The 17652-nt window shown below is 37.2% G+C and overlaps 1 protein-coding gene across 1 annotated transcript in view; it reads right to left on the reverse strand.

Moving 5' to 3' along the window:
• ABCC9 (ATP binding cassette subfamily C member 9) overlaps nucleotides 1-17652 on the reverse strand; it is a 129034-nt gene that overhangs the window by 83035 nt on the left and 28347 nt on the right. The window contains exons 11-15 of the mRNA XM_049625176.1: nucleotides 17104-17259; nucleotides 13920-14054; nucleotides 11717-11879; nucleotides 7294-7334; nucleotides 6253-6395 (exon numbers count right to left, since the gene is read on the reverse strand). Of these exons, the coding sequence (XP_049481133.1) occupies nucleotides 6253-6395; nucleotides 7294-7334; nucleotides 11717-11879; nucleotides 13920-14054; nucleotides 17104-17259 (638 nt within the window). The remainder of the gene's footprint in view (nucleotides 1-6252; nucleotides 6396-7293; nucleotides 7335-11716; nucleotides 11880-13919; nucleotides 14055-17103; nucleotides 17260-17652) is intronic.

A 17652-nucleotide genomic window follows, 5' to 3' on the forward strand; every position in this document is an offset into this window, starting at 1 on the left:
ACATACACACACACATACACGCGCGCGCGCGCACACACACACACACACACACACACACGTGCTTGTGCTCTCTCTCAAAATAAATAAATAAATAAATAAATAAGCCTTTTTTTTAAGAACACCTTTTAAACAATCAGACATTGTGTCTTTGCACACTAAGGAAGTCCAGAGACCAGGCTCATTTGCCTTTGTAACTATGTCTAGATGTTCCTGGCATATATTGCTCAATGAATGCTAAATAAATCAAAGAAGGAATAAACCAATGATTCAGACATTTAAGTCAAGTCAGTTGATTCAATTCTCCATTTCACTTTTCTAGTAGACACACAAATCTTACTGAAGCTTTCATGGAATTAATGAGCCCCATTCTTGCTAAACATCAGAAAGCAGTGGTCTCTGAGTGTAACTGAGGCATGGAGAGAACCTTCTTTCCTCTCTGTAACACCTCACTTCGGAACTCCAATTACAATGAATATCAGAGGATCCCAAGATGAACACTTCTCTGAACCTCTCCTTCCTTTCCCCGCCCCTGGCCCCATCATTCTAGGCTGAGGGTCCCTGGCAGTGCTGTTTTATAATTTTTTGTTATCGTCTATCTCTCCCATCACACCGTGAACTCCTTAAGAGCAAAGATTTTCATCTTCAGAATCTAGCCCAATGCCAAAAATACAACATAGTAATTTCTCAAGAAATGTCTGGTAAATGAATAAATGGGCAATACAAAAAGCATTTCTTATTCATATGAGGTCCTTTCAGAAATCACTGAGGCAAAGCAATTATGGAAAATGCAGGAATCCTGACCAAGGGTCAAGTAATTCCCACCATGCTGCCAGAGTTATATATTAAAAATCCATTTCTCTCCTTAAAATAACAAATGGCACCCCTTTGCCCTCAGTGTCCTTAGATCATTTACAGGCTGATCAGGATCTCACTCTCCAGCTTCATCCCCTGCCACTTTGCATATTAGAAAGTTTCACCAATTACACTCAACTAAATTTAGTCCTCTGAATGTACCAAGATTTCTCACCTACTTACTCACCCCTTCACCGTGAATATGTGTTCTCTCAGATTGAACATGTTTTCCCTTTTTCTTCAACTGATCGAGTCCTACCTATTCTTTAAGATCTTACTAAGGAACCACTAACTCTTTTAAATCTTCACTGACCAGACTGTCTGCCTTCTCTCTCAATGAGCTTTAGTGAGCCTTACATATGGGCCCATGGCATTCTGTGTAGAGCTCTGTAATAGCATAACACACCATATTGTACTTAGTTTCCCTTCTTGGTCTCTCCAATTGGACTGTGGGTTCCCTGCAGATTTCATTCTACCTTTCATCTTTGCAATTCCTAATACCTAGCAATGTACCTGAAGTATTAACGAATGCATGTGGACCCACAGAAGATATCTCTCTGAAGCACAAAGTGGGGATTAATAAAATGTGCGTAAATTAGTAAAATAGAAATGGGTAGAGTACCTAAAATATTTAGGCAATGTGCTGGGCACTCTTCATATACTATCTCATTTAATTATCTCAATTACCATAAGTATAAGCTATTGTGCTCATTTGATAAGTGAGGATGTTGAGCTACGAAGACACTAAATAACGTGCTTGAAGTTGAACAATGTGTATTCTATGGCAGTACTAGGATTTGACAGCAGGTGTATTTGATACCAACCAATTTCCTAGCTTTCCTCCACCATTTTTATAGTTCAGTGTTTTACTAATTTTTCATGTGTTTGGATAATTCATGCAAGTATTTAAGGTTTTAGTTACACATGTCACTTTTTCACTTTTCAAGCTTCATTTTGGGTGTATAAAGCTTGAGCACCTTGGACAGGTGCTATTAAGTTCACTGGGAATAAATTATTTTATACTGGCAATTGTGCGCTTTTCCTGTAGGAACTATGAAACTTTTGTAAACAGGGACAAGGTATGCATGCTCCATGATATGCATGATGATATGCATGTATGCATGCTCTATGATCAATATCAGTAACAATTTATTTGATCAAATGTAACTGTAGTGGACTAGCCAAGCTTACATTCCTTTCTGAGGTACATGAGAGAAAAGATACAGAGTTATTTTCCAACACAGCAAGGGATTGGTTTTACACATTTTTCTCTTAGCCAATAATATTTTTAGACATAGATATTGCATGATACATCAAATACCAGAAACCTAAACTGAAATTATTTATAAAGGATACAACATATCAACTTATGTTCTCCTCCAGAAAAGCAAAAAACACACAAATTATGTCCTTACAAATAAAGCAAAGTGGAAAAGTGAGGCAAGCATCTTGGAAAATCACTGTTACTCAAGTGTTTTAATACTTTGTTTTATTTTATTATTATTTTTTAAATGTTTATTTATTTTTGATAGAGAAAGAAAGAGGGAGACAAAGGATCTGAAGCAGGCTCTGCACTGAGAACTGAGAGCCTGATGAAGGGCTCGAACTCACGAACCGTGAGATCACGACCTGAGCCAAAGTCAGATGCTTACCTGGCTGAGCCACCCAGACACTCCAAACTAAACATTTTTATTTTTATTTTTTAATGTTTATCTATTTTTCAGAGAGAGAGAGAGCGCACACAAGCAGGGGAGGCATGATGGGGGGGAAGGGAACAGAGGATCTGAAATGGGCTTTGGGCTGACAGTAGCGAGCCCTGTGTGGGGCTCAAACTCACAAACCACGAGATCTCTACCTGTGCTGAAGCCCTAAGCTCAATCGACTGAGCCATCCAGGCACCCCCCCAAACTAAACATTTTAAAAAGAAAGTGTAGAATTTTCATGTAGGAATGAATTTTACGTGGCATGGAATTTTCCTACAATAGAGAAGTATATAAGTCTCTTACAGGCATGTATAACACGAGTTTGGGAGTATGCTGTGCTCCATTCTAACCCGCTGAATTTCAGAATGTATTTAAGAATGCAGCAGAGAACTTATGACTTCCACGGTCCTGAACAGGAGGTTTCAAAATCAGCTCACCAAAGTCTCCAATTATAAACAGGCTGCTCAGCTCGTTGTGGGCCAACTGGCATCAAAGACAGGTCACGGGCTCCCAGGCACAGAAGAAAATGCCAAACCCAGTCAAAACTGGGAAAAAGCTCATTGGGGTTCCCAGAACCAGCACACAGGGGGGAAAAGGCCTGGCCTCCCCTGTTGGTCGGTCATCTCTGTAGGACCCACAAATCAACCACTGAGACTCATTTTAGAGAAGCAAGTGTTTATAAGCTGATTTTATTCGGCCTATGGCTTGGGAAATCTGGAGCTGAGCCTTGAAAACAGACTGGTCTTTATCAAACTGGCAAATGCCTTTCCCTGAGACATAACGAAGAAAGAGTGCTATGCAGAAATATATAGCGAATATTATCCACTCTCAACTTTACCGGGATTTACTACTGCAGGATTGTATACTACGAGTGGGAAGGAACTCCTAGGTTTTTTGATGGTTTTTTTTTCTGTTTTTTTTTTGTTGTTGTTTTTTGTTTTTTGTTTTTTTTTTCAAATACACTCTTAAAGTCCTTTTGATGCTTGGTAACCTCCTGACTTCATAGAAGTTATCTGTTATAAGTTACCAACTAACTGTTTTCTATCCCCACTTGTGGTACAAAGTCAAATTCCAATTAAAAATGAAACCATGAGAGGGACAGCGATTAAATGGAGAAAATGAAAATAAGGACCAAAATAGCAGACTTTGGCCATTTATCAATTTTATTGTTTGAAGTAGCTTCCCTTCCAGAGCACTGCCTAATTTGGAAGTGGTGCTACAAAAATCAGTCAGTGTTCGGTACAACTGTTTCAGAGTCAGAACAGAAAGAAAAGAAAATGAGGCAGATGAGGCCAGAGGGAGTGATCTTTAAACTCTAACAGTTCCAGAATTGGTTACTAATGACACATCTTACAGAAGAGGATTATACTACTGTAACCAATCAGAACTTGAGTTTATAATAAGATAATGCATATGCATTTGAATGTTGTTTGGTATTAAGCCATTGTTAAACCAATATAAACTATTGCCTAAAACTGAAGATTCTGATATTTTAAGTATCAGATACCAGTTTTCTTAGTAATACATAACCATTGGGAAAATTATCTCATTTAAAAGACCTTACAAGAAATGTTCAACATTTATATCAATGACAACACCAGGCGTCATATATTTAAGGCCTCCATTTTCCAATTTTTCTCAGTATTGCAATATCTTGACGTTCTTTCAAAAGCCAGACATGATATGACTGTTTATGAAACATGCTGAGGTTTATAAGATCTTATACAATATGCAAAATACTACTTTAAGACTTTCTTGCTTGTAATGCAGCATGAGATGTAGTAGATTGTGGCACAAACAGCATTATATGATATAGTTTGCTAACATACTTATTTATACAATACAAGAAAAATGGTGGGAAATGGTCATTATCTTATCACATTTATTTTCATTGTTGTGCATTGTGGGGAACTGTAAATCTGAGACAAACTATACACTGGTTAAAAACACTAGAGAGCACATTTAAAATGAGAAAAATGTGGAGTGGTTTTGCAGAGTCTTTCCATTTGCAGAAGCCATGAGCCTTACTTAAATTTTTTTCCAGATTAAATTAAAATTAAAATAGTAACTATGGATTGATGGGAACATTGTCCATCACTGCTAGTGCAAATATAAACTGACACAGCTTCACTGAGAAATATTATGGCCATTTTCATTAAAAAATCTTAAAAATGTGTACACCTTTTGACCTATCACTCTGTAAATGGAAAACAACATAGCAATATTCATTAAGGACCTTAAAAATATTCTTACTGTTTATACAATTGAACACCCCCCTCCAAAAAAAAATAATAATCTAATTAAAAAAATGGGCAGAAAAAAATGGGCAGAAGACATGAATAGACAGTTCACCAAAGAAGACCTACAGATGGCCAATAGACACATGAAAAGATGCTCAACACCATTCATCATCAGGGAAATGCAAATCAAAATCACAATGATATTATTATCTCAAAGTGTCAGAATGCCTGAAATAAAAAACACAATAAACAACAAGCGTTGGTGAAGATGTGGAGAAAAAGGAATCCTCTTCACTACTGGTGAGGATGCAAACTCGTGTAGCCACTATGGAGGTTCCTCAAAAATTTAAAAATAGAACTACCCTACAAATCCATTAATCCCACTACTGGGTATTTTCCCAAAGAATACAAAAACATTAATTCAAAAGGATATATGCACCCCTATGTTTACTGACGCATTATTTACAATAGACAAATGATGGAAGTATCCATCCATAGATGAATGGTTAAAGAAGATAGATAGATAGATAGATAGATAGATAGATGATAGATATAAAGAGATATATACATACATATGCACACATACACAATGGAATATTATTCAGCCACAGAAAAGAATGAAATCTTGCCATTTGCAACAATGTGGATGGAGCTAGAAAGTATTATGCTAAGCAAAATAAGTCAGTAAGAGAAAGACAAATACCATATGACTTCACTCATACGTGGAATTTAAGAAACAAAACAAATGAACAAAGAAAAAAGAGACAAACTAAGAAACAGATTCTTAACTATATGGAACAAACTGATGGTGGGGAGGGGTAGGGGTGAAACAGGTGAAGGGAGTTAAGAGTACACTTATCTTGATGGACATTGAGTAATATATGGAATTATTGAATCACTATATTATATGCCTAAAACTAATATAACACCATATGTTGACTATACCGGAATTAAAATAAAAACCTTAATAAAAATTTTAAAATTATGCATACTGTTTAAACTAGTATCCCCACTTCTAGAAATCTGTCTTAAGAAAATAATCAGAGAAAAGTTTAAAGACAAAAACAGACATTTATCTCAGTGTTAGTTATATTATTTATGTTAGGTATAAAGTAGAAACATTCCAAATGCCCAATAAGGAAGTAATTGTTAAATAAATTAGAGTACAGGACTTCAAAACAATAGACTATCGCAGAGCCAATAAACATCATGATCTTAATGAAGAGAAAAAATAAAACCAGTAAGTGAAATAAGGAATCAAAAGCTACATAAATTCAAAATTTTTACTTTAAAATCATAATTCTTTTCATCTAAAAATAGTTGTAAAAGACTGAAAAGTAGCATATTAAAATTTTAACAATGGGCAGTGATTTGAATGTTGTTCTTTCAAATTTACTACCATGAGCATATATTACTTCCATAATCAGGCAAAGGACTCCAGACATTCCAGTGCATACCTTATGATGGCTTTGACTGCAAATCTGACCACTGTAGAGAGCAGGAACAGTGGGGTGACCAGGATATGAAAGAGAGACAGTGAAGCAAAGGCCTCTGCAGGTTTTAGATTGTTCCCGCTAGCATACGCGTGGGTAACAAACGTCTGTGCAAAGAAAGAAGTTCTTTAGAGAAAGTTGGAGAAAGTTTCACAAATGCTTACATTCAATTTTAGAAACCTAACATATTCTGCTACCCCAATATGTCCATTACAAATATGAAAACAATTGCTTTATCCAAATTACTCCTGAGGAAAAATAATACTTGTTATTGGTAGAGTACATAATGGTTTACATGCCATCTTAGCAAGAAATTTGTGAGAAAGGCAGAATAGATTCTATTTATAGATTAGGAAACTGACTTCTGTCAAATTACTGAGTAGGGGGAGTAACTGTGAAGTGAACCTAGGGTTCTTAACAACCAGTCAGGTTCTTTCCAAGCAATACTAAATTTTCTAAGAGCAAACTAAGATATTCCATTGCTTTAGGGTCCCTATTGTGTATCTTTACTAAAATTGCCAACATTAGTGTTTGATGCAGATGTATTTACATTTCTAAATAAAATACGAGTTCCCAGGTTTGTCCTTTTAGTCTGAAATATAATGTAATCTTCTGGTTGTTGATCTAGCATGATTCTGATGTAAGGATGTCTGGGAACCAGGTTGTGGAGATGAGAACAGTTTAGGTCTCAACTACTATTAATTTTGCTCCCCAGGGCACATTTGGCAATGTCTAGGGAGTGTTAATGGTCTCTAACTGGTAGAAGCCAGGGATGCTGCTACCCATCCTCAGGCAGAGGAAAGGCCCTAACAACACTTATCTGGGCCAAAAAGTTCATAGTGTCACAGTCGAGAAACCCTGGATTAGAACTATTATGATGGGGACTGTAAAGAGAAAACTGGCAGAGGTGAAGTAATATATATTACCACCCACACATTTCTGCTCATGAATCATTTCTAAACACTGACTCTGTTCCATGTTCAAAAGCAAGAGAAAGTTTCTTACAGCAAGAACAGCTGCTATGGGGATTGCTGCGTTCATGAAGACTGTGGAGAGAAATCGAATATATTAGGTTCGTTCAACTATGAAACATTTTCAGTAACTTTAATGCATCATCTATTATTACTTTAACTTCCCTTGAAGACAGAGAGGACCAAGTGCCTTTTGTCTGGAGTCCACAAACGTTTCCCAGTTGGTATTTCCTTGTTTGCAGGTGTATGAGCCCCCCCCCCACATGAGTCTTAATCAGAAAATATTTTCTATTACTGAAAAGCTGTTTTTAATAAAATGTTATAAACCGCAAAATTCAGATAAAATGCTCCTTTAGTGGTGCAAATTATTAGACTTTAACAAATGTGCATTCTTGAGGTGTTCTCTGTCCGTATTTCACATGGTCCACTAAACTAACTTAAATGTATGAAAATTAAGCTATTACACTGATAAAAAAAAGAATTTGACATCACTTCACATTCTGCCTCCAAAAGTGATATTTATTTTCACGTATAGACCTTTTGCTTAACAAAACAACTCCATATCCTGAACCCTCTGCTAGTTTAAATGTCTCTCCAGAAACATATTGCACTAATACTTGATACACATGATATGCATAACTGAAACAAAAACTCATAATTTAGTCTAAAATACTAGTATTTGGAGGTCACAATAAAATTACAAAGTCAAATTGATAATTTGTAGTTATATTTTTTATAAACCATAAAAGTTTAGGGGCTGGGGCTAAAAGATTAAGTGAATTACTGACAGAGTGAGAGCTAGAACCTAGTTTTCTTGACATGCAGGACAGAATCTACCCACAAATAAATCATTATCAGTCCTCATGATCCACTCTCATGAACTACCCTGACCGCTGAACACAGAATCAGATTGTGATTTTGCAGGTCCAGATGTGGCTTGGTTATCAAATCCAAATTCTTGTATAATACTGGGAATCCAAACACTGCTCTGAGTTTTATAACAGCACAGATGATGAGCCACATTTCTGCCTCCATCTTGTTTCTCAGGCTACTGTCACCCTGTTCTCTAAGTGTATTTCTTTCTTTTCCCCCATCATTGTTTATAATTCATTTTACAGTCCGCATCTTTGAATAAGTAATCCCCCCTTAATGAGGAAGAGCAAGAACAACTGCTATTTGATTGAAAAAAACATTTATACAGCAATCTGCACCGGGTACATGTAGCAGGTACCCTTCCTATGCCATTACAAAGATGAGAATGAGAAGCTCCAGGTCACACAGTAGGGATTCAAACCAATAAAGACTGCTTGCCACCACCTTGCTCTGCTGCTGACAAGTCACCATCATTGAGGTATGATAAAAGAGTGCTTTACATAGTTCTCATATTTAATGATTACAACTACCACACACAATAATAAGAAAGCAGCTTAGGTGCTTAGGGTGTTACTTAGGTGAGTAACATGCAAGATTCCAAACTAGGAGGTGATAGAGCTTGGATTTAAACTCAGATCTATTAAAGAGAAAAAAATTTAATACTGTCTTCTCGTCTTTTACCAATGGATTAAATCTATAAATAGCACACGACCATTTGGCAATGGAGACTGGGAAATTGATAGAATTTCTCTTCCCTTCAGATATTATCTTGACTGGCAAGAACACTGATTCACAAAAGCTGGATCTTCTGTTCTACTAGTGAGTGTCCTGTTTAACTGCTTTTCAATATTTTCAGATACCACTGATTGAGCGCTTTTATGTTTCAGGTACTGTTCTAAACACTTTATCCACTTTATCTTATTTAATTCCCCAAGATCCTCTTAATACTTCCCAGCTTCTTGATGAGAAAACTGAGGTTTTACCAAAGACTGACCAAGGCTGTAGAGCTGCCAAGTTGCTGAGGCAGTCTTTCATTTCAGGTCAGTTTGCCCTGTAAGACCCAGCAGTAACCACTTTGTTAGACAGTTGACTTCCTGCTTTCATTATCTTTGTCTTCTTACGATGCTCTACAAATACTATTTATAAAATGTTTTTAACAGTTACTGAACAGTGTCACATTCACTGCCTCATTTGATTCTCACAATATACCTGTGATAAGGATGAATTATTATTACACCATTTTAAAAAAATTTTTAATGTTTATTTTTAAGAAAGAGAGAGAGAGAGAGAGAGAGACAGAGTGTGAGTGGGGGTGGGGCAGAGACAGAGGGAGACACAGAATCTAAAGCAGGCTCTGAGATGTCAGCACAGAGCCCAATGTGGGGCTTGAACCCACTAATCAGTGAGATCATGACCTGAGCTGAAGTCGGACACTTAACAGACTGAGACACCCAGGCACTCCTACACCAATTTTTAGATGAGGAAACTGAGGAATGGAGGTTGGTGAGCACCAGACCATTTGCCAGGTGCTTAGTATGAGGTAATGAGTATGAAGCACTTGACCTCGTGCCTGGAATAGAATCAACAACTCAGTCAACATGTACAGCATTCATTATTTTAACCTTTACTACAGTCCTACATGGTAGGTATTATTATCATCTCACTGTCCAGATGAAAAATATTGAGGTTTGGAAGACATAACTAACTTGGTGAAAGTCATACTGCTATGAAACGGCAGAGTTGAGATATATAGCCAGTTCTATGCATCAACCATATTTCAAGTTCCTAATCCCCAAGAATACTATATTTAACCATATCACAAAACTTGGGGGAGCCTGCGTGGGTCAGTCGGTTAAGCACCTGTCTCTTGGTTTCAGCTCAGGTCATGATCTCACAGTTCGTGAGTTTGAGCCCCATGTCAGGCTCTGGTTAACAGCATGGAATCTGCTTGGAATATTCTCTCTCTCTGCCCCCTCCCACTTGTGCTCTCTCTGTCTCTCTCAAAATAAATAAACTTAAAAATGGTTCAACTGGAATTTTACACCATTGACTCAAGAATTCCTGCTGCCTATAATATACACATGCTTCTGCATTTTTACTTTCATGATCTGTTGTTTTTCTCCCCTGTGATGGCCTCTTCCGTCCTCTCCTTTTGTATCTGACATTCAAAAAACAACCCAAATCTCATGTCTGGAGACAAGCAAACTGGATTAACAACCCAACTCTGCCATTTAGTAGGTACATGATGTAAGAGAAGTTCAAGTTACTTAAACTCTCTCCACCTCCATCTTTTAATATATAAAACAGAGTTAACAGTGGAATCTAAATTATTGGAATGTTGGGAGATTAAATGGGATGATATGTATAAAGCCACTTATGCCAATAATTGGCTGGCTATCTCACTGTATTTTTATTATTGTCATTATTTCTGGCTGCAGCCATCCTTATCATGAGTATTTCAGTCTATTGCAAAAAGCAATGTATTGTCAGGGTCAGCAGCTTCAAGTACTATTATATAAACAAGTGGATATCAATCATTTCATCTTCTAGCATTTTGACACCATATTAGCAGTGGTGCAGAGCTGGAAGATAAATCTCCTTCCCATTTCATTTCTAATGCATCAGGCATTAGGGTAGAATAAATGAGCTATATAAACCAAATATTTTCTCTAAATTTATTTCACAAAAGAAGTATTTGTAATGTCTAAGAACTAAGTTAGTTTAGAATTTGAGAGGAAACAATGTATAAATCTCCAAAACTTTAATTTGTTCAAGGTCTTGGGAACAATAGAGATAAGCAAAACTGACACATAAACCAAATCAAATGTTGGTGGTAGTAGTTCAGCTAAATTTGTAAGAAATGTACTAACATAAACGTAATTATTCTTGAGAGTACTCAGTGTCACTCTGGGGGAAAAAAAACAATTTTTTAAATGATTGCTTTATAAAAATTAGAATTGAAGATAAAAATGCTCCATGTTTAAAAGTTCTTGAAAATGTATTGGAAAAGAGGGTTTTATGTGAATGTAATTTGGCTTCTTTTACTTGGAAGCATTGACATTTTTTTCCGTCGATTTTCAAAAATAGCATTCTAAGTATAATTTTCAAGAAAATATAATATCATAAGCTTCCAGAGATATAGGTAAGACAACTGCAGATAATTTTTGAGGATCTCTGGGGATAAGAAGGTCAATAATAATACAGTCAAATCAACTTAAATAAATGAATTTTTACTGGAAACCTATTCATTCCAACTGTAACTGGTGATGATTTCAATAGCAGGTACTGTACTCATCCCATCCCATTTTACAGATGAAAAAAAACCAAGAATTTTAGATGTAAAGTAATATGACAAAAACACGCATCTTATAACGAATCAAATTTAGGTCTACCTGACTCTAAGCCTATGCTAACTCTGTTCTTTAATTTAAATTTAAATAGACTCATGTGGCTAGTGGCTACTGAACAGCACACATGTGGAAAATAAATGGGCTTCCTCTGATGAGTAGAATGTCTCAGTGATCACCACCTAAGCTGAATAGACCACATGTTTTTTGGTGGTCCTTCTCGCCATGGCAACTTACTGGAGAGTGACGTATAAAGTGCAAAGGTTTTGAGACTGGATAGTTCTTTCATTCTTGTTTCTTCTACACTTTTACAAAAGATGTGCTCCCAGGCATACAACTTTAGAAGTTTGATGCCTTTCAATATTTCGTTTGTTTTCTTCAGTCTCTCAGTAGAATAATCCTATAAAACAAAGAAATAGAAAACAATGCACGCTGCATCCAAGTGACTCAAACAGGCAGGACCATATATATAACAGACAGGGATGGACCAGATCTTGATTTCTGCCTGGCTCTGCCACTGATTATGGCTTTGAGATCCCCGGGAGAAGGGGTCAAATCCTCTGTGCTTCCACCTCCAGGTGTAAAATGAAGAGTTGAATGAAATGGCTTCCAATTTCTTTCCACCTAAAACCTCTCACGCTCCTGTTACTTTGAGTTAAATAAAAGCAGTTTCTTAAGTCTCACGTGATTTCCTTGAATAATGTCTGCAGATAGTAATTATAAACATTTATGGAAATGATACAGAGACTTCCAATGCTTCCTTCTAACATCAAACTTGTTTTATTTTCTTTTCAGCACTATCACTCATACTTAGAAGAAGAGAAAACAATGAATGTAAGAAAAGTTAGTTTGCTTCTTATTTGGGAATGTCAGGGTTGTGTATGCTCACACTGTGTGTGTTCACATTGTGTCTTCATAATACACTTTGTGAAACCAAGGGTATTCCCTTTAACTTTGAGAGATTTCCACATACTTCTTCATAAGCTCTTGTTTAAGGCCAAAATTAGATTTACTGATTACTAACAGTTTGGGTTAAGTGTAAAGAGATTTTTAGCAGTTACAAGAGCCACAATTTACTCAACCATTGCAATTTCCACTACCACCAAATACTAGAATTTCTAGTAAGGTACATTATGACCTATGAACTTTCAAAAGGAGCAGTGCAAGTGGCCAAAAGGCAGATAGGAGGGAGCAAAAGTAGCAAATGGCTTGGTTTTTATTCACCTTCTGGTCTCTACAGGGTCTTAGATGCCTATCACATGATTGTTACATGAGTAAATGAGTACAGTATGACCAGCTAAATGAAAGACGGATGTTTGAGGAGAGTCCTGTCTTCACTTTGTGCTCCTCTTCCTCACCTCTCTGTATTCATGTCCTAAAGTAAAGACGGGTAGATGGCTCAGACAGAAATAATGAGTAACGTCACCAGAAGCAGCAGAAAAACAGTGATGAAAACCACCTGCATGACATGCAACTTGCTTGTCACAGTAGAAACCAATTTGGGCAACAATTCCATCAGTGGCAGCATCCCTATATTTTACGCCTGATTTACAGGCAGCCTTGCTCATATTTAATCAAACTTTACTTCTGAACATGCTGTCAACAATTTTATTATTTACAAATATTTCTTTAAAAGAAGCCAATTCTTGCTCAAATGAAATGATTTCATGGAAAACTGAAGCCAGAAGGGGTCAATAATTGGGCTTTTTCTTGCTTGCCAAGTTGACCATGAGCATACTCGGCCAGAGCAGCTGCCTGAAATACTTTAGTGTAACTCTGTAGATCATCACGTGGTTTGCTTCAATTCTAGGGATATTTCACTTCAGAAGCAATAAACCTGATGCTTTATTTATTCTTTGATCCAATTCTCCCATGTCAATAATTAACATGCAGGGGGTTCAAAATGGATGTAGATACATTCTCTAGACCAATGATCTAGAAGAAGTTCAAAGCCTCATGGCACAAAACCATCAGGAATTGTGATTCTGGCATTTTGAGTTTAAGATCATCAAGTCATACATTTCAAATCCACTTTTAAAAAGTGCACTTGCGGGGCACCGGGGTGGCTCAGCTGGGTAAGTGTCTGACTTTGGCTCAGTTCATGATCTCATGGTTCGTGGGTTTGAGCCCTGCCCCTGACTTTGCACTGACAGTACAGAGCTTGCTTCAGATTCTGTCTTCCTGTCTCTCTATTCCCCTCCCCCACTCGTGCTCTCCCTCTCTCTCTCTCTCTCAAATAAATATAAACATTTAAAAGAAAAGTGTTTTAAACATAAATACTTAAAATAAAAATGTAATACACATTTGCTGCCTAAGAATTGAAATGAAACATACTAATTTCCAAATTATTCTGAGTGGCATGTATTAATTTCCTATTATTTTGAAAATGAGACAGCTTACTAGATTTTCCTAGTAAAGTTTCCAAAAGATGTTAACTTACAAGAGTGCTCTTCTGAGCCTCTGCCAATTTTGTTGCGATGAAGTACTGAATGGGTGCCAGAAGCACAATGACAGCTGCCCCAACCAATGCGCTTGATCCAAGTAAATTATAGAGCAGAATCACTCCCATTATGATCTAGAAAGGAAAACATATGGAAAAGGGAAAATGAACAGGGGCATGGCCACTGCAGCATGAAAGGCAATACATTTTGGTGAAAGCATAGGATTTCTTAATTCTTAATTAATTAACTAATACATCTACGTGGAAGTCAACTCAACTATAACAGCTAGGTTTTACTATGATTTATTTGGGGAAAGCTAAGGAGTCAGAATTTGTTGTTAGGATGATGTTCTGCGCAACCGGTGTCAAACCAATTTGCTGCATGAAGCTACAGACTGGTCCTGTGATGCTTCCGACCTTTGAAGGCAGTCTTCACATTTTTAAAAGGACATGAAATGTTTCTTGAAAATGTTACCACCCACCGTAACTTTGATATTCCATGTTTTCATGGAATTGTACCAACTTTTCCAGGTGAGAAGGATGGAAAGCTGGAGGTGACATCATAATGTGAGTACTGGATGGTTGTTTGCAGACTAAAGGAATAATCTGAACTCCTCACATCCTCAATGATCCCAGAAGTCACTTGATGACATGAAACCTAGGCTCAATTAAAACTGTGGAGAAGCTAAAGGTGGCACCCCATCATACCTCACTTCCCTTTTAAAATTTATTTCCCTTGGGCGCCTGGGTGGCTCAGTTGCGTAAGCGACAGACTCTTGGTTTCAGCTAAGGTCATGATCTCAGGGTTTCGTGGGTTTGAGCCCCACATTGGGCTCTGAGCTGGCAGTGCAGAGTCTGCTTGGGATTCTCTCTCTCCTTCTCTCCCTGCCCCTCCCCTGCATGCACTGTCTCTGTCTCTCTCAAAATAAATAAGTAAACTTTAAAAAAATTAAAAAAAAAATATTTCCGAAAAGCCAGGGCTGACCCACGTAAGCCAACCCTCTCAGGTTTGTTACTTTCTTCTTCTTCTTCCTTTAAAATTTAGGATTTGACCCTGCAATCTTCTCTCCTTGCTTTTCCCCCACAATAGCTCAGATTATCATGGCTAAAAATGTCAACTAATGAACTATATTCATGCAGTTAAAGCATTTAACTTTTGAGTGTATGCCAATGGTAACAGCTTAATAGTGGCCGTTTGGAGGCAAGCGCACATATTTACTGCCCAACCAATTAGGCTTTTTATGAATTCCAATCAAAATGAAAGTTTCCTTAACGTCACTCATGATGCAATCATTCAGAGGCAGCCTTTAAATTGTACCACGTAGGAGGCTACTTACTTGACTTGTATATAAGTACATTTTGATAAAATGAGACTGAGCAGATTTTATATCCCACTTTGTGTCAAGCACTGCACACTTTTGATTTGATACACACTTTTGTTTGACTTGGATTTCCATTTAGAACTAAAAAGGTGGGGCGCTTGTGTGGCTCAGTCACTTTAGTGGCCAACTCTTGATTTCGGTTCAGGTCATGATCTCAGGGTTCATGGGTTTGAGCCCCACGTGGGGCTCTGTGCTCACAGTGCAGAGCCTGTTTTGGATCCTCTGTCTCCCTCTCCCTGCCCCTCCCCTGCTCATGCTTGTTCTCTCTCAAAAATAAATAAGCATTTACAAAAAACAATTTTTTAAAGATAAAACTAAAAAGGCAAACAATACATTTAAAAACTAGCATATCTTCTTTATTATTGAATGCATTTTAATAAACACGGTACACAGGGACATAAGTGACAGACTAGATCAAATAAGATCTACAGTTGGGGCACCTGGGTGGCTCAGTCGGTTAAGCATCTGATTCTTGATTTTGGCCCAGGTCATGATCTCATGGTTTGTGATTTTTAGCCCTGCATTGAACTCGGCACTGACAACACAGAGCCTGCTTTGGATTCTCTCTCTCTCCCTCTCTCTCTGCCCCTCCCCTGCTCTCTCTCTTTCAAAATAAATAAACTTAAAAAAATAAGACCTACAGTTTAAGCTCCATCTACAGGATGCAAAACTCAAGGTAAACATATTCACCATCACACAGAGGAAAGAGCTAAAAACATATCTTTTGCTATTTTGACCCAATTAGGGGGAAAATGCATCTTTCCTAAAATACTATTTTCCATTAAAAAAAATAGCTAAATAGCCCTCCAGCTTGTTAGTGTTCCTACCACCTTATAAAATTTGGCATTGTATAATACATCAGCTATTGAAACAATGGGATGGATTACAACTGTTTTACTTTAGAAATGCTATAAGAGAGTCTGTCAAAATAAAAGGGGTCAAGACTTGGCTCCATGACTTGCATGGATTTGGTCAACAATGATAACAACTAACAATTACTAAATGTCCATGAAGTACTAGGCACTGTGCTAAATGTGCTACACATACTAACTTATTTAGTCTTGATGATGCCAACAATTCTACAAGGCAGATACAGTTATCATTCCAATTTTAAAGCTAAGGAAACTAATATTTTGAGGATTTAAACACTTGTGCAAACAGGGTAGAGCAGACATTTGAACCTAAGCAGGAGAATTTCAAACCCCACTTTCTTAACCTGTCAGAGCATTTCTGAGTCTCAGTTTTCTTCTCTACAAAAAGGGTATAGGGGGCACCTGGTTGACAGTCGGTTAAACATCTGACTTTTTAATAATTTTTTTAATGTTTATTTTTGAGAGAGACACAGAGTGTGAATGGGGGAGGGGCAGAGACAGAGAGAGAGAGAGAGAGACAGAGACAGAGAGAGAGAGAGAGAGAGAGAGTCCAAAGGAGGCTCCAGGCTCTGAGCTGTCAGCACAGAGCCCTATGTGGGACTCAAACTCATGAACGGCGAGATAATGACCTGAGCTGGAGCTGGACACTTAACCAACCGAGCCACCCAGGCGCCCCTAAACATTTGACTCTTGATTTCAACTCAGGTCATGATCTCACGGTCGTGAGATAAGGCCCATGTCAGGTGCCATGTGGGTGTGGAACCTGCTTAAGATTCTCTCTCTTCCTCTCCCCTCTCTCTCTCTCTCTCCAAAAAAAAAAGCATAATAACATTAGCAAGTTCAAAAAGTTACCTTTTACTGAGCTAAATATTTCATACTCCTTTTGTTTTGTTTCCTCTGCAAATGAGAATATTACTTATATTGATTTACCTGAACAGGCATTGCCCATAGATTGGGACACAGGAACAAGAACCACATGAGCTGATTGGTTTCAATGGCAACCAAGTTATTGATCTGTCCCAGGGTCATCTCACCCATGGATAAATTAGATGTAGACAGCCTAAGAATTTTATTGTATATCATGGCCTGCAAAAAAAGAGTGTATTTGAAGCTCTAAACTTAATCAACATTATGTTTATTTACTTCCATTGAAAATATTACATTTTAAAAAAATTTTTGGAAAAAAAAATCCCTGTAATGACATCTTCTTCAGTCAACCACTATTTTCATTTTAGAATTGTTACTTTCAGTCTTTAGCTAAACACAAACCTAACTGGCCATATGATCAAAACATATATTTGACTTTAAACATATTGAAACAGAGATCATCAAATGAAAGATTTCAAAAGCTTTCTTAATATATTACTACAAAACTTTTTAAAATTCAGTGGGTCTACTAATTAGTTCTGTTTTTTTTATCAAGTAGCTCGTAGAAGTGTTGAAGTTGTAGTGTCAAAGTCAAACAGAAAGAGAAACAAA

Source organism: Panthera uncia, chromosome B4 (genome assembly GCF_023721935.1).
Source record: "Panthera uncia isolate 11264 chromosome B4, Puncia_PCG_1.0, whole genome shotgun sequence".
NCBI classification, from domain to species: Eukaryota; Metazoa; Chordata; class Mammalia; order Carnivora; family Felidae; genus Panthera; species Panthera uncia.